Genomic DNA, 18,316 nt, shown 5'->3' on the forward strand with positions numbered 1-18,316 from the left:
AAATGAGATCTGCCTTCAGTGAGGCTCTGTAAACTGACTTTCTTTGGGTCTAGAGCAGCTTGTGACAGAATTCCCCCACCAGAATGGCACCTCCTGCCCACCATCACACAGATTAGCTTTTTCATTCAGCATGCCCTCTCCTGGTAATGCCGCTCCCAGCGCTTTCTCCTCCTACAGACTTGCCTCAGTCCAGGAACGGCAATGTCCTCTTCATGACTCAACCCTCCAGCCATGTCACCATCCGTGTTTCTGTGTGGGGGGAGCATCTCCCAGTTCTATTGTCCAGCTACTCACCCAGTGAAGAGGGGACCTGGGCCCACCCACTACTCCACGCACAGCCCAGGGACTCTGGCTATAGAAGACTCCTGCTGCCTCTCTTCAACTTTTCCAGCAGAGCTGCTTCAGTTCCCTTGTCCACTTCCCCACAGGCCCCAGAACCTTCTTTGTACTCTTCTCAGGGCCTCCAATCCACAAGTCCCAGCAGCCAACCAGCAACTGTTCTGTCCAAGGTGCTACCTTCCTGCAGGCTGTTCTCTCTCCTTAGGCTCCCTACAGCAACTGACCTTGGTCTGACCAACAGCTCACTTTTATGTGAGCCTGCTTGGTCCTGACTGGCTGCTCTGTGCAGCCACTCTCCGATTGGCTGCTCCCTGCACTGCCTCCCTAGGCTGCTTTTAATCCCTTCCTTTCCAACTTGGGGTGAATACTCCATCACACAACCCCTTCTAACTTCTCTAGGAAGCCAGGCCTCTTGTTGATTTACAGAACCTCTGTCTCCTTTCCTTTGTGGTCTTCATGGTTGCAAAGCACTGTCTGTGTTTACTGTGGGGGCATAGATGCTTCTGTTGAGGTTGCTTTTTATTTAATAAAAAACTCATCACCTAATTTTAATATTAACAAAGACAAACTCATTTAAAAGACAGAAAACAACAGACCAGAAACTTCAATCCTCCCAGGCCTATGTGTATCGATTATCTTATTTGATACCCAACATGGTGCTTCAACCAGTGGCTACAATTCAATTACCATTTCAAAACCAGTTAATCTCTAATAGATCTTATCAGTGGAGATTAACAAGCAATTATAGCTCCATGGCCTGTCAAAGCAAATTTCTAAGACCTCCTGAGGCTAATAGTGCCTCCCATTTTCTTATATATATGTACATGTCATGCATGATTTAACTGTTCATTAATTTCACCTTCAAAATAGTTCAGCGGGGTAACACATAGGAAACCATGTGTGTGGTGGCTATTGGCTCAGAATTTGCATGCCTCCTCATGATGGCCTGGGTCAGACACTTCTGTGGGAATGCAGAGAACTATGCCCATAGGGAGATCGGGTTATAGGGTCACATAGCGCCCCGGAGTCCACACTCATCCTTGGCAAGTGGAGGGGGGCAAGAGCTCCAGCACAGCAATGAGCCAGTCATTGCTGCTGCCCCCAGTGTGTCCCCCCACAAGGAGCAGGAAGTAGCAGTGCACCCAGGGCCCTGTAGGAAAACCATGTGCCATCACCAGCCCTACAGCACCCTTCTTTCTTCCGCTCTTTGTGGAGTCTACTCGAGGAGGTAGCTGTGGCGGTTCCAGCTACTCTGCTGAAGTTGCTATTTCCTTTAGCCTCCTTGGGCCGGTATGGGGCTCTTACAGGGCCTCCTGCTTTCCATCATCTCTCTGGTGTAGCAGCCAGCTCAGGGGCTATAGGGCACTCTGCAGCAGCTGCCTGGAATCTGAGGGCCCAGGGAGCTGCATTGAGGAGCAGAAGCGTGGAAGGCTGGAGAGAAAGCAGCATAGAGCCTTCCTTTGTGGGTTTTGGGGTGAGTGAGGCTGAGAGCACATGTGCGGGTGATGGACATGGCCTTAAACTGGATATGCAGAAGCAGAATCTCTCCCCTGCCTGAGGAGGAAGGTCTGTTCACTTCCTCTCTTAATCCAATGGATCTCTCCAGTGGAAGACCTAGCTATGCAGGCTGTGCTGTTGGAACAGCACAGGACCCTTAGACAATGTGTCAGATTGAAATTATTATGGGAGTGGACCTACTTTGTGATACTTCATATCCCTGGATGGCATGGGTCCCCTGAAATCTCACAGCACATAAATTGAGACAGCCCCACACATGAACTGCCATCTTGTATTCCCTCCAGCAGCCCCACTTAAGGCGGCAGAAGAATTCCTCAGAGTGGGAAGGAAGATGGATACTACAATATGCCATGGAGCTTGTCTTCCTATCTGAATACAAAAGCAATGTGCTCCACAAATGCCCAGCGTGCGACATTTCCCTGGCATAATATCACTTCAAGACCTTCAAAGGCTGTATCTAGGGAAGGGTCTTGTGTTTGCATGAGTGGTTCAGAAACTGCCATGCACTTGGCATTATATTCTGAGCTGGTGCTGTGCACATGTTGGACTCTCAGAACCTTGCAGGGCACACATCAGAACCCCATGGCATGGCATGGCCTCCAGAAACCTCTGCTGCTATGGCACTAATCCAAAGGCATTTTATCTTAGCTGAGTATAAATAGGATACACTGACTCTGTGTGTGTGTGTGTTTGTGTGTGTGTGTGAGAGAGACAGAGAGAGAGAGAGTAGTAGTAGTGGACCCCAGTCATCTTAACAAACTGTTACACATTGCCACCGAACTGGCAGAGGCCTGGTGGCTTTCTTGCAGAAGTCCCTGTCTTTGATCCTACCTAATGATCAAAGTATCTGTGTGTATGTGAATATAAGCCAACTACAGCACCCATCACTGCACTAGCATTGTGCTGTACCAGAGCACTCTGCTTCTCTTGTTCACAGGCCAATCTCCAGGCCATCATCTCTTCCGAGAAGCAGGTGACATTGCTGATGGGTTCCATTGATGAGGCCCTGGCAGAAGTTGCCAAAGTGGAGGAGACCTTGCAAGTTTATGATGAGCTGCTGGGGAGTGTGAAGCAGCAGATGGATCACATCCAGCAGGGGAACTCCTTGCTACACCAGATAGACTCCAACCATGAGAAGCTCATGAGCGAGATTCTCTTCCTCACGGTAGGTGAAGTCACAAAGGGAATGAGTCATGGCCCATTGAAGTCAGGGGACAGACTCCCACTGGGCTTAGGCACCCTGAGCTAGACCTGCCTCCACAGGGCTCCCAGCCTGTCTGGCTTAGGACTGAGAGAGCCGAGCAGTTCTTTGAGGCCTAGATAATATGGTGATGGGCACACTGCTCAGATTTAAAATGAGGAGGTGTGGCCCAGGTGCAGCAGAGGTGACGTGGCTGGAATCAGAGTCTCTTGGAACACAGACAGCTTGATGTGTCATGTTGCTAGCTGACCAGGCAACAGAAAGGAGCACAGAATGGCTCATGAGTTCACAACAAAGACCAGATCTTCAGCATCACTCCTGGGCATAGCGAGAGCTAAATCATTAACTCTTTAATTGCTTTGCAACACAGGATGCAGCTACTATCAACAAGGGTCATGTTTCTGGTTGGGGAAAGGAGAGAAATGTATGATTTTTCTGGACCATGTTTACCTGAAATTCTTCTTATCTCCTCACCAGCCAATCAGCTTCCAGGATTGTGCTGCCTTTCCTGTTATAAGTATGTCACTATGTCTCCTTCCCATATAACTATGTCACATGGGAACGAGAACAGTGGCATGAGGTTTTCGCACTGCTGCTGAGGCAGCAATCTGATGCTAAAATAGTTGCCCCTGGCTGCATGGACTTCAATAATCCTCTAACTTGTAATCTCCTGGGGGCAGGGACTGTCTGTGTGTTATGTGTTTGTATAGCCCCTAGCAGCCTGGAGCCCTGCTCTGTGATTTGGATCCCTAGGCTCTCCCTTGCCATGATCCCATTTGGGAGCTCTGCTGTTTTTATGGTGCACTATTATTTTGGAAGGGGAAATGGCTGCATGATGCATTTGACGGGGAATGCAGCCTGGCAGTTTAATGTAGCACGGTGCCACTTAAAACAGTGAGAGTGCCTATCCTTCATGTGTGCACACAGGGTATAAGACATCAAACTCGGATGCTGGTGAGGGGAGGAGGGATAGAGAGACAGCATGGATTAAATTAGTTCTCTTGGGTTTTTAATTAGAGTAACCTGGACCTTAGTGAGAAGCACCGCCAGGTTCTGAGCCAAGGCGACCTCTCTAGACCCAGCAAAGTGAAGGCCTGCATTGCAGCAGCAGAAGCTCTTTCCAGCTGCATGAATGTTCAGATACAACCCGGTGAGTAGGAGTAGAAGCTAACTGCCGCCTTTTGTGCCTTATCAGCACCACTGGCTTACAGTCATGCGAGCTGTCCACAGAGCACAGCACTGTATTGTCCAACCTTCGCATAGGCTCACTGAGTCACCGGGCCATGGTGTCCTCCTCTGAACCATGGCCTTCTGGATTTCCAGGAACTGCCCCAAACCCTTCACCTGCAGGTTGACTGAGGCAAAGTTCCAAAACAGAAGGAAGCCCTGAATTCTAGCACTCAACTGGAGCAATATCCTGGAAGCACACTCTGGTGTTGCCCGTCATCCTGGACTTGCTGTTTTCACAGACAGGGAAAAGGTTGGGATTGCCAGGCCAGCCCCATCAGTGCATATTTGTGATGAAAGGAATCAGAAGGAAAGGGTTCTACTCCTCCAGGTTATAGAATTAGTCAGCCCACTCTCTGTCTATATATGTTATGGGGTAGAGGAAAGCATTGCTAGAGCAAGCTTAAGTTAAGCTTTGGCACCCTTTCCCCTAAATACATTAGAGCAATGTGCAGCCAGGAGCCATCTATATGCTGACTGCTTATCTGGTCTTATATTTAGGAAAGGGGCTAACAGAAGCCTGTTTTTAACGGAGAACCAAAAGGCAGCCCAGTTGTACAGTATTTATATGAGTGCTGGGGAATTATTTTTTCCTTTAGAATAATACACCATGGGTCTGATTTCAAAACCCCATGGGTGCAGTGATATGCTTCATTTGTGCATGAAAGGGCAGTGATCACATCATACAGAAACTGGATTTTTGCACATGAAGATGGACAGCTAGCGGTGTACTTTGCATGCATATTTTTTTTAACTCAGGCGCTGCCTTTGTTATTTTAGTGCTGCAGTGAATATTTCACTCCTTTGGGGTTTGGATTAGAGTATTTCTTCAAAATTGCATGTCTCTGAGACCTGTCATATTTGTCACTTGCACAACTGATGTGTCTTTGGGCACAACGCTGCATGTGCAGTCTCTCATTATGTCAGCCTTCTCCTTAACTCAAGGTTACCGGAAGCTGCAGGCCATAGCAGAACAGTTGATCATGTTTGAAACGCTGAAGCAGAACTTTGAAAACAGTTTCATCAGCCATATTACAAGCATCTTTGAACTGCAGGTAGGTTAACCCCAAACTTGCCGTGGCATATGTTAAACACTGAAAGGAATTAATATTTTGGCAATGCAGTGTTAGAGGTATAGAAGTGCTATGTTAAAAACTGGCACAGAAAGGGTTAAAAGACACCCGTGCCTTCCCCAGCCCTTCATTAGACACACCTAAACAAACCTTCCTTGGATTGACTCTCTTACAGGGGGGCAGTGTTGCACATATTTACTGATCTGAAGAACTGTCCTCCCATGCCACTGTCTTGCCGCAGTCAAATTCAAAAAAGGCTTAGCCTGAAAGACATTTTTTTAAAGAAATGATCCCCCCCTCCCCGTCCTGATTTCCTATATACATTAGAAACTTAGGTCCCAATTAGCTTGTAGGACTCTACGTTTACTGGAAACTAATGAAATGATAACATCACAAGAGGGAAGAGACTGAAAGTTGCGGCCAGGGGTATGCGCAGGACTTTAAATGTGACTCCTTTTGGAGGGTCACATTTTGTGCCCACGCCCATCCCCCGCCCCCGAGTAGCTCACTGGCCCCTACCACCCCGGCCCCGGCAGGAGCTTGCTGGGGCCAGAGAAGTTCTGTGCCCTCGGCTGATTACTGAGGGTGGGGCATGCCTCTGCTTGCCCCTCCTTGTGTGTGCCCCTGGTTGTGGTAATTGAGAAAGCACTTTGCTAGTGATTTTTATATAGCCTGTTGTAAAACTAGGCAAACATCTAGATGAGTTGATGTACCCCCAGAAGACCTCTGTGTACTCCAAAGGGTGCACGTACCCCTGTTTGAGAACTACTGCTCTACTGTGCTGTTGGAAATAGCTATATTAACTATGGCTCACTGCTAAATGGCCCATATCTAGTTTTCTAGATTCTGAGTGTGACTAATCACACACAATGCAAGGATTTATGCTTGGAGTCAACACTAAGGGTTATTTTATTGAATGATGTCTTGCTTCGCCAACACTCTACTTTGTCCGCTCCATTTTAAACTTCCCTTTGGAAATGGTGAGGGCCAGATGTTGTAATTGCCCCTCAACCTCTCCTCCCCAACATGTCTCCCTAGAAGCCCGAGAGAATGCCTTGCAGTAGCCTGCACTATGCTATCCTGGGTCTGCAGTCAGGTCCACCTGTCCAGATCCTTGCACCTGCGCAGATCTGATTGCCCAATGTGGGTCCTCATAAGTAGAGGCTGAATTGAAGATGAACAGACTTTGCTGCTTCTCCTGCTAAGATTCAGCATCACAAATGGGGCTTCTCTGTTTAGTTTCCCACTGCAGCTTGACCAGGCATTACCAGCTTATCACTTTGTTCAGCCCTGTTTCCTTACAACTGGATGCAACATAGGTCACATCTGCACTACAGACTTCTACCAACATAGCTACGTCGGTCAGTGGCATAAAGAGATGTGATCCCTCACCAATATAACTATGCCAACAAAGGCCTCTAGTGTAGATGCAGCTATATTTGCTATATCAGAATAGCTTATTTCCTTGAGAAGTGGTAGTGATGAAATGAGCTATCCTAGTAATAGCCCAGCTTTGCACCAATAAGCTGCATCCACTCTGCTGGCGTAGTATTGCTACACTGGTGAAGCAGTAAGTATAGACACATGGCCATAGTGGTTTTTAACATTGCTCTCCCAAGTAACTTATGGCTTCTCAAATGTTTTCAGAACCATAGGTGCTGGAAGTTGGGGCACGGGAGGTACTGATGCACCTCCTGGCTTGAAGCAGTTTCCATTATATTCAGGGTTTACAGCTTAATTCAATGGCTCTCAGCACCCCCACTATACAAATTGTTCCAGCGTCCCCGTCCAGAACTGGAGCTTCCCATGCAATCCAGGAGAGATTTATTTAAATTTGCCAAGTGCTGCATATGAATGATTTTGTTGAGCTAGGATTTGTTCTTTCTATTGTTTCAGGGAAATGGTCAAGTTCCTTCTCGAATGCAGCAGGCTAGTGAGCTAATTTCATCCACCCATGGGCCCTACCATGACAACCTGCTACCTTACACTCCACTTATGGCCTGGCTGAAGAATGCCAACCCGATCCTGTTCCATGACCTCCCAAAGGTATGGCCTCACAGCTGAACTATCCAGTACAACATCAGCCATGGTGGGGTAACAATAAATAATCCTATATTATTGCACTTAAGTGGGAGGTTTTTAATTGGGTTGGCATTCTATGCTGTGGTATTTTAATATAGATATGTCCATATAAAGATGAAATAATGAAATCACCATGGAAATATCACTTTTATTCACAACAGTATTGTATGTAAAGTTTTTTGGGCTTTGGCTTAAAGCTATGCCCTGTTTTCTGAATGAGGACACTACTCAAGAATAGTCATCATTATCTGAATTTCCCCAGCTGAGATCAGAGCCCCATGATGCCAGGCCATGGGCACATTCGTAGTAACAGACAATCTCTGCTTAGAGATGCTCACAACCTAAGTAGACAAGACAGGCTAAAGTAGCATTATCCCCATTTTACAGTGAGCTACCCAAATTTGCATAGGCATCCATGTTAGAGCCAGGGAATGAACCCAGATCGGAGTCCCAGCTCTGCAGCATAGCCACCATCAGAGTGGGATAATAGAATGCCCGATGGGGTTTGATCTCTGAGAATATCAAACATACAATGGGCCCCTCAGTATTCAATGAAGGCCAGTATCTACATCTGATCAGAAAGACAGCACCCCCTTGTACCACGCCAGGGCATTCCTCCATTGCTCAGACCAAGAGAACAGTAGCACCTGCTAAATCACTAGCACTGCTCCCTGCCCCTCCCCTTTAGAGCAGTGATCCTCAGACTGAGGCTCAGGAGCCCCAATTGGCTCTTCAATGTGTCTCCTGCGGTTCTTTGCAGCACATGGTATTAAAACACAGCATGATTTCATTCTTAACCAATCAAGATGCTTTTACTGTGTTATTAATCAATTGTAGAATGCTTGGTCAGTCATTTTGCTGTGAGAAGCATATATATAGGAATGAGTTTATATTATTTATATTAAATGAAACAATGAATTCACACTACAGTGGCTCTTTTGGGTAATGTTGATCACTGATTTGGCTCCTGATTCACTGAGGTCTGAGTATCACTGCTTCCGAAGTTTCCCATCGAAGTACTGATCACCTCTGAGGCTACTTGGCTTGTGAAAGCCAAGTGTGCAGTTGGAAGGCAGATAGCCCTTCAGTGACAAATGTGCTCCTTACTGTGGGGCTGTCCCGTTTGCTGAAAACAAGAGCCGGGAAGGATGCTGGAAGCTGTGTTTTCATGTTAGGGGTAAAGCTCATCCTCATGGAAGACAAAGTCCAAGCTGATGCTATTGTCCACGGCACGGTGTGCTTGCTGTGGCATAGTCTGGGTGCCAGAGTCTTCACGGTTCAACAACCCTGCTCGCTGAAGCCAGCAAACGGCACGACTTTAGAACGGGCTTCAATGCTGAGCAGCTGGATTCTTCCCTTCCTAGGTTTTATGATCAGTTCCACAGCTCTCCCAAAGGCATGATCCAAAGCCCATCAGGGTCAACAGGAATGTTTCCACTGACTGCAATAGGCTTTGTATCATGAACAGTAGAGAGACTGCTGAGAATGGCTCAGTGGTGGTTGAGATAGGGAGCAGGAGACAGGAGAGAGACCCACTGACATTCCCACCCATTCCTTCCCCTTCCAGGTCTATGCCTGGAATCTTAGCAGACTCTATGAGAGGGAAATCAAAGCTTTTTTCGAGCTGGCCAGAATGCTGCTGCTGGGAAGAACAAAGGAATGTAAGTGATTCAGTGCTGTGGGACAGGGATTGATTTGTAAGTGGGGTACACAGAAGAATTCTATCCCCATCCTCTTCCCCAAACTATCAGTTCCTTGGGTGGGGTTTTCCCTCTCATCTGTGGGCCAAGTCCTCAGCTGGTGCAAACTGGCAAAGTTCCATTGCCTATCGAGGAGTTATGCTGATTTACACCAGGTGGACATTGTATGACCATTTGCTGCAGGTTTTATTCACTACTGCTTATTTGCTTTTGAGCTTTGGGGTCTTTGTGGCTTCCCCTGGAGGAATTCACAGATAAATCTCTGCTGTGGAGAGGCATAGGCATTGCTGCAGGCATCAGAGAGCCGGAGATGCAACGCTGTCTGTTTGTATGGTAGTGCACGTGCAGCCCAGAACAATTCTTTGATACGAGTTTTTCCCTGAAGTGTGCTAACATTTGCCAACCCTGCAAACACAAACGTATGCATAACTTTACTTAGGTGAACAGTGCATTGACTTTAATACACGGCTGATCAAAAAGCTACAGCTTCCGTAAGGCATGGGAGAGCTCAGCCAGATGCAGAGATCAATATCAAAATGACCCCAAAACAAAGTGTTTCATTTAGATTTTCCCAACAGAAAATAGAAAAAAAAAGAAAATAATCCAAGTCCACAATGTGCGGGGAGCAGTGAGGAGGAGCGTTGGGTGAATCCAAGAGTGCTGTGTCATGAATTACTCCCTGCAATGGGAGGAAGTTGTTTGCACAGTGCTTCATATCAGTCTGATGGTTTCAGTGACTGCTAAGCCATGCTGTTTCCCATTGCTGTCAGTGGCATGAATGGTAAGTAGTAATCTTCTGTGGTGGAGCTAAAGTGGAATGAAAGGCACTTCCCATGGCTGTCAGACCTGCTGGTCTACATATATTTTACAACATGCATTGAGGCATTAGGAAACACATTGCTCCCACAGCATGGTCTGAGGGTTGAAGAATAATTCATACCTGAGGGGCTCATTCATGAGCCCCAGTCCAGGTCCTTTGCACTGTTCCCACAGTGATAGGCCAAAAAGCAACCCCTCTTGGGCTGGCAAAGAACAGGTGTGGCTCCTTCTCATTCTGCAGCCCCTCGTGTAAAGGTAATTCCCCCAGGGCAAAAATAGGCCTGGTTGGAATGCATTGCATCCCAGCAATCCCTACAGACCATAGCCAGCTGGGCTGGGAATGCTCTAAATTACACCAGGAGGTAAACTGCTCTAGGATCAGGTCACTGCAATAGTTTTAAACTCCTCAGCTGTTCCTAGGGTCCTCTCCATTAACATCACTGATACTGGCCGTGGCGGGGTGATCGTCTTCCCAGTCATCATTTCCTCTCTATCCCGTGGTCTGTGATGGAGTTTGTAGGGGTCAAGCAGCAATAGTGACTGTCTGTTTATGTAATAGCACACTACCGAACATGTGAACCAGTGCTTCCTCCTTGATTTTCTCCAGCTCTTGCTGTAAAATATTCCACCTGTGTCCTTTTGCTCCTTATTGGTCACTGTTGTATTCTTTGGATAGGATCATTAGTGTAGTCATGCTCTGGTTTGGCCATCATCACCCAGAGAACAGTGGCTAAAAGTGACACTGGAACCACCAACACAATGGCTCTGCTATTGGAATTCCCACTGGATCAGCCTGCTGGACATCAGCCTTCCCACGTATACCTTTGCTGCTCTCCTGTGGTGTGAGATCCCCACCCCCGGCTCTCTTAGGTGGGCAAATATCCCATCATCCCTTCTGAATGCAGGTGTGCTCCTGCTTTCCTCTCTATACATCCTTGGCTCCTGAGTCACACTGGGGTTTTGGTTTTCTTCCCCAAAGCATCACTTTCAACTAACCCCCACTTCCCTTATGCTTCAGTCACCGTCTCCTTTCCGTATTTCCATTCCCTTTACACAGCATCCATTTGACATTGGACTCATTTGGGAAGACTTGGCAGAACTACATTGTTCTTGGCTTTATTAGATCATTCCCACCCCCTTGATACCCTGCCACTAGTCCCAGCTGCAGGCAGCAACCCTCTACCATCTTCTGAATCTGTGTCCATGGTGCCTTCAGTCTACAAAACGTAACTGCCTGCACCTTTGCCAGGTCTGTCTTGAAGTGCAGGAATCTTTCCAGGCATTTCCCAGCAATACCTGGCTTCAGTTATTTCACCTGCCATGGCTGCCTCAGATTGTTTCTCCAAAGCTGAATGAACGCTCCTCGTTTCATGCTCAGCTGAAGAACTGTGTTTTGATCCCAAAGGCTTTGGCGAAGTTGTCCCTGCCTGCAGGTATATGGGATCTTGGGGAGCAATTACCACACAGGTGGGGTGCCAATTAATTTCTTTATTAAAGGAAAAAGGATGTGGTGGGAATTTAACAATGAAATACGATGGGATGGGGTGTATAGGGTGTTTACAATAGACAGTGATGGGGGGGGTTCTTATTGAACAGTGTAGGGAGTTCTAACAGTGGGGTACAGTAAGTGGGGTTCAGTACAATGGGATACAGTACAGTCAATAAGTGTATCAAAAAGAAATGCAAAATAAAATGGTAGCTTCTATATAAAATGGTCAACAATCTTAGATAGAATGTATTAAGTGGTTAGTGGCCTTATACACAATGGTATCAATGCAAATACAAAGTATATCAGAAAAGTGGAAGCAACCAATGGCATGTTAGAATTACAAATAAAATGTGAATCACAGTGCAATAATACAATATGGGTGATAAGGGAAATTATGCACTGTAACGGTATAAAAGAAAATTAATGACTTAATTTGTGAGGCTAGGATAGCAGATAATCTGCAAGAGTGTACCTAAAGGCTGGGTCAAGGAACTGGGGGGGAGGGGGAGTGAATGATTAGTGGCAACTGATGAGAGGAGAGTGCGACTGGAAGCAGCGAGAGACTCCGAAGCCCTGTAGGGTAAGGACAATGGAGCAGTGTGATGGTGATCTTCAGTAGGGGAGGGGCAGCGGAGAAGTGTAAAGAAGGGCTAGAGAGAGGTTTAAGCAACAAGCGGACACCAAAAACAAAGTAAAAAAAGCGGCAAAGGGTTTGGGAAGTTTCACAGGGGGAGAAGCAGCAAGGGGTTTGGGAAGTTCGGAGGGTGATGCAGACGCGGGGTGGAGGCAGCAAGGAGTTATAACAGGGAGACACGGAGGAGCACAGAGGGGGAGATTGGAGCGGGGGAAAAACAGACACGGGAAAGTTCAGGGAGAGATCGGGACAGCGGGAAGATGAATTTAAGCAGCAAAAACCTTATTTATCTTAACCAACGACTAGGCAAAACAACAAATATCACAATTCTAAGCAAAACTATAACAAGCAACTATACGGAGCAACAAAACAGTAAACTATAACAAGGCAGGTGAACTTACAAGCTCTACAATCTTAACAAACTATGACTTATTAAACTAAAAAAAACAAAACCTATGGTGCACCTTATGCTATGGGGAAGTTACAGAGGGCAGAGTGGTATGTATGTGCCCAGGATCCAGCTTCCAAGGAAGCCAAGGGATGGTGGCTGAAAGCAGAGTGCCCCGAGGCAAAGCCCACAGGAGCAGAGCTTAGCAGTGGCACAAACTTATTTTTAGCGGCAAAGCGCCTTGGACTTTAAGAGAGGTTATAAGACACAGACCAAGGTTTAGCTTGAGTCTGTGTCCTGGGGAAACAGAGCCAGCAGCTAAAATAATAAAATAAAAGTAGGGAAAGTTTCATAGAGGGATTCTTACCAGTCCCCGAGGCAGCAGCAAAGGCAGAAGCAGCAGCAGCAACATCAGAAGAAGCAAGGAGGGCTCGGTACAGTCTCAATAATCAGGAGATCTCTCAGGTAGCAATTCGTTCTTCGTGGGGGGGGGTTAAAAAACCAGGGGTACGCTCAAAAATAAAACGAGAGCGGAGAAAGGACCCCCCAAAACCCCTGGCTGATCAGACCAGGCAACAGTGCAGGAACCTTTCTGATATTTGTTTCAAAAATGTCTGTTTTTAAAGGCAAACTCAGGCAGTTTCCCGCCAGTAATCCTGATAGGCTCTCTCTGTCACAGGGGAGGAGGTACAGGGAAAAACTGCAGGTGAGCACAGAAACATGTCTGGGCAGAATCCTGTGCAATAGGTGACTCAAAAGCACATGAGGCCTATGACTCATGCCCAGGATCTTAAAAACACAATAGGTCTTGCAGCTCTGGACATTGCCTGCCCTACACCGAGCCCAGGTTCAACGAGGTGATAACAGGACTAATCCTTTGAACAGGGCAGTGGTCCCATTTAGCACGCAGCCCAAGTGGCCATCCCTTTGAGAAGGGCAATGGCTCTTGTTAAACAACTTAAGGGGCCCTCCCTTTGAGAAGGGCAGTGGCCCTGGTAAACAACTTAACAGCCAGGGAAGGGCGGCCACAGGAGGAGAATAAAAACAAAATGGAGTATGGGGACAGCTGTAAGAAACAAAATGGAATAGGGGGATAGCTGTAACAGACAGAAGAGATTATGAAAAGCACTCCTCTCTCCTTGTGGTTGCTGTTCTCTGTTAGCTCGCAAGCTCCTCAGTGGTGCTTCTCCCCCATTGCTGGAGAGCTGTACTCGATATTCCACTGCACACCAGCGACTTGTCTCCAGTGGGGAGATCCTCACCCTGCTCCAATCCCAGAGCGGTGCATGGTGCACCACAGCCCCATAACCAGCAGAGGGCAGATTCTGGCACAGGCATTGTGGAAGACTGCCATAAGGCTGCTTTCCTAGGACACTCTCTCCAGTCCCACCATAGAGGGTGTGCTCACGGTGCAGCTGCATCACATAACACACAGGAGCTTCTGGGCAGCTCTGTAACCCATAAGGCACCCTTGGGGAGTTGCTGTAAATTAGCCCCCGGGGCTGTCTAAATTATTCCAGGATCCTGCAGCCCCTGGAGGAACCCAGGATTAGCAAAGCTCAAAGGTGGCTTTAAGCCATTTAGCTCCCTCTCCTCAGGCTGCAAGTTCTGTGCTGTGCCTCCGCGAGGAGCAGCACAGCGTCTCACCCCAGTTCCCCATAGTCTCTTAGCCTCCGCTCTCCCATGTAACACACAAGATGTGTACAAACTCTGCCAGATGATCTAACAAGGATTGGAGATATTTCATGTGATCAGCAAAACTGGAAGGGGAAGTTGAGATTAGTTGAGAATTGGTCCTGCTTTGAGCAGGGGGTTGGACTAGATGGCCTCCTGAGGTCCCTTCCAAACCTGATATTTGATTCTATGATTATAGAGAGTTACTTGCTAAACTCAATATAGCTGTTTAAATTTATTTTCAGGGTTACATCAGTACAGCATGTTAGGCCTTATAAAATGATTTCTTTAACAATCTGACTAGAACTAATGTTTATAAACAGTCCAGTGTTGTTAGAGCACACTAGAGCACTGCCTTGCTGAATATACCCAGGTGAAAGACACTGCAGAAATAGCTAAGATACCGGATCTGGGTGTAATGGGACCCCATGCAGACTTAAGGGGCCATACAGACAGGGATCCTTCTGTAGAATGGGGGTCTATGAAATCATGAAGTGTAGCATTGTAAGTTTACACATAAAGCTGCCTTGAAAAAAGGTATGTTAAATGAAATATTTAGATATTTTGAAATTTTTTGTTTTTTGATGAAAAATTCAAAATTTGTATTGGTTTATTTTGTTATGATGAGGAAGACATCTCTTTTTCCTTATTTTTAATGTTTAACAAGGGGAAGTAAAAAAGGAAGCAGAAGTCCTTCTGTCCCTTCCCCTTGTCTTTCAGTTTTAATCCCCCGCCCCCTCATTTTTGGGAATGAACGAGTAAGAAGAGGGAGCGGGATTTCTAAATGAAATTTGTTCAGGTGTTTTGTTTCAGAATAGTGTTAGAAAGTGAAAACATTTCAATCACTGGGAAATGTTCCTGAGAAAAAATGTCTTTGCCCTTGAAAAGCCATTTTTCAATGAAAAAGCTGCCAAAAAAATGTCAACCAAGTCTATTACATGGAACGTTTATGGGGGGGTGATGCTCCCCAACAGGATCAAGAATTGAGAGACACCTCACCACTACCTGCCATTAGCATGAAGGCATGTTTGCCGTGGATCAGCTCCCTGAAACCACCAGCTTATAGCAGCACAAGTGCTGCCTTCCAGGCCCCTGCAGACTTTGCTCTCTCTGTACAGGTTAGTGGTAGGCACACACCAATCCCAAGTACTTGGTGTGTTCCATGCACCATCCAGCACCTTATTCACTGAACAAACAGACATCAGACTGGCTATTCCCAAAGGAACAGTACTCACCAGGATTCAACTCAGGACCAGCTCTTTGCTTGACACCACAGCACTTAACTGTATTTATAGTGAAAACAAGAATGAGTTTATCAAAATAACAGAAAGTAAGAATATTGGAAACAAGTAGTTACAGGTAAAACAAAATTATAAACACACTTTCCAGAGACTAAACTTAACTAGCAGGGTAACCTCCTGGCTAAAGAAGTTTTATCGCACCCAATGTTCTTGTTAGCATTTTTTTCAAGCAAATCTGGTTGAGACCCCACTTTCATGAATGAAAGGTGCTATCCCTTTTCTTCCTCAATGAAGGAGGCCAGGCTGTCTTCTTTGTCTTCTAGAAATACCCACAGAGTTTGTTGTCTTTACCTATGGGCAGGTTAACACCCCCTCCTCCGATGGCTTGTTTGTTCCTGTATCTTCCTTTCCTGTTTACATACTAAGTCAAACGTTAATGGGCATCCATTGTGTTAATTTACAATGCTTAATTTACTTCCTGGACAAAGAGAGAAATGTTTCTTGCCTCCTGTCTGCAGGAACCGGTCTAAGGCATATCTGGTGACCTGCTTTTCGATTACATGCTTAAGAACATAATTTTCTGGACTTGATACGTAACTCCTTACATAGCACCTGCACATACTTTTCACAATGATATTGATGACTAATGAGGCAACAGCTTTCAATTGAGACCTCACATGACACTCTTTGATGAGCCAGCATGTACAATCCAGAATCAGGAGATTCCTGTAACCTATCTGCATCCTCTTGTCAGTTGATATTAAGGGGTTCTTGGATCACAGGGGGTGAGCGTGCTAGACATGGAACAGAAACACCTGCCTACAACCACTCACAGATATTTAATGAGACAGGATAGAGGTATATAAAATAACAAAAAAAAAGTCAGGTGCTTCTATTTACCCTCTCTCATAATACAAGAGCAAGGTGGCATTCAATACAATTGAAAGGCAACTCATTTAGAAATCAGAACAGGAAATCCATTTCAGACATGATGCAGTTATCTGCGGATCTCATTGCCTCAAGACATTATGGAGGCCAAGAAGTAAACAGGATTCAAGAAAGGCAGTGCTACTTATATGCAATATCTGTAGTTACACTAGGAAGGATAAAAAATCATAAGGGATTGTATCAGGGCTGCCCCTTCCTGGGGTGCCCTCCTACAGCCGGCTGCATCATGACTAGTGTGCCTGCCTCAGTTTCCCCTTCATTCACCCATAGAAAGGAATATAGTCTTTCAGTGTCCAGTGCAAAGACCCACCTCTAGGCATAATTTATTTATGTACAGTAAACTGCAGAACCCTCATGATAAAACCATTCTCCCCAACCCCCAAAATACAACATGTACAATCACAGCAAACTTACATCCCCTCCCCCAGGGACATCGTTTCCAGACGACTCACCCAAGAGTCAGTTTCAAGTCTTTTCCCAGTTCTTTCACCCCTGTTCCAGGCTCCCATTCTCCAGGCCATCCACCTGAGGGTTACTCAAGTTGCTTCTTTCCCATGACTCTGCTCACCCAGGTCAGGTCTCCTGCAAGACAGCTCCCCACCGTGTTGCACTCCCTCAAGCCACTCTGCCTGTGAGTCCTACCCTTGCCCAGGGAATATCCCCTTAGAGTCAACCCTCTTACTTCTGGGTGCAGCTTCCCACAGCCCTACACACAGCCCTGCAGCAAGGGGGCTTCCTAGCCTCTTCCCTCTTAAAAGGGGGTCAATGACAGGAATATAAAGAGACTCACACAGTAATGTACCCAGAGGTGGGGAAAGTGTCCATCATGAAGGTTTCAGACCTTCCTCTGAAGCATTTGATACTGACTACTATCAGAGATACACTGTTGGATTAGCTATACTGTTAGTTTGATCTGGTGTGATAATTCTCATGTTCCTTAGGGATCAGCATTGCCATGAGCTGGGTATCTGGAGGCACTTTTTGGTCAAAACAGACACTGATGTGTAGGTGGTAGTGAGCTATAGTTTATTGACACAAGATTGGTATGAGCATATTACTGAGGATCACTAGAGCAATCGATGAGGTGCACAAGTCTCTCTGGACTGGAACCACAATAATATAGCACTAGTTGGTTTCTGCTGCATTGTGGCATGGATCGAAAGCTCTACCCAGTCTCCACTCACCTGCTCTGGGAATGGATTGGGCAAACATAACACACTCATACACAAAATAGAACCTGTATATTCCATATGCCTCTTATCTCCCCACTGGGCCATCTGGGCTGCTGCAGAATGCTTTTGATTGTGAAGGGAAAAACCTCAGTGGATGTTATCCCAAGACAGTCAGCAAAGCCGCTGTGGCTTTCAGTGTAATCCCCCTTTTGCAATTCCATGTGCTGTGTACGAGCCAGCCATTGGTATACTATCGTCATCCAAATGCCTGGAGTTACTATACATCCAAATTGACCTGTGCCACATTTGAAACCTTCATGATTTGTTTTCCAGTAGCATCCACAGGCTCTCCCAAGTGAAATCAAGGCCCCATTGCACTAGGGTTATGCATACACATAATAAGAGATGGTTCTTGCCCTACATAGGCAAGGAGGACAATGGGTATCGTATCAGAGTGGCCTCACCATTGGCATATGCCCTCGTGGCTGGGCTGTCCTCATCTAGCACCCACTGCAGAGCATTGCTCCGGCCCTGTGGAGTCTCCTCTTCTTGTGTTTCAGCCCTCTAGTCATAGCCTCACCTCTTCCAGAGTATCAGCATCCCCAACCAACAGTGTTCAGCACAAACCTAGTCACTCATAGGAGCCTTCCTCCCCTCCTGGGCTTCAATCTCACTCTCCTGAGAACTTGCTACCCTGAAAGGCTTGTCCTCAGCCCACCATGGGCTTATGCTTTCAGTCTCTCTGGGTTCAGGCCAGCTCTCACTTCCTCTTTGGGAACACTGGCCCACAGCACTGCTTCCCCTAGAGCCT

General features: G+C 46.5%; 1 protein-coding gene across 1 annotated transcript in view; it reads left to right on the forward strand.

The window, feature by feature from the left end:
- LOC127056895 (exocyst complex component 1-like) overlaps positions 1–18,316 on the forward strand; it is a 73,011-nt gene that overhangs the window by 33,738 nt on the left and 20,957 nt on the right. The window contains exons 7-11 of the mRNA XM_050965228.1: positions 2,795–3,022; positions 4,076–4,208; positions 5,231–5,340; positions 7,255–7,404; positions 9,008–9,101. Coding sequence (XP_050821185.1) covers positions 2,795–3,022; positions 4,076–4,208; positions 5,231–5,340; positions 7,255–7,404; positions 9,008–9,101 — 715 coding nt within the window. The remainder of the gene's footprint in view (positions 1–2,794; positions 3,023–4,075; positions 4,209–5,230; positions 5,341–7,254; positions 7,405–9,007; positions 9,102–18,316) is intronic.

Source organism: Gopherus flavomarginatus, chromosome 8, assembly GCF_025201925.1.
Source record: "Gopherus flavomarginatus isolate rGopFla2 chromosome 8, rGopFla2.mat.asm, whole genome shotgun sequence".
Classification (NCBI taxonomy): domain Eukaryota; kingdom Metazoa; phylum Chordata; order Testudines; family Testudinidae; genus Gopherus; species Gopherus flavomarginatus.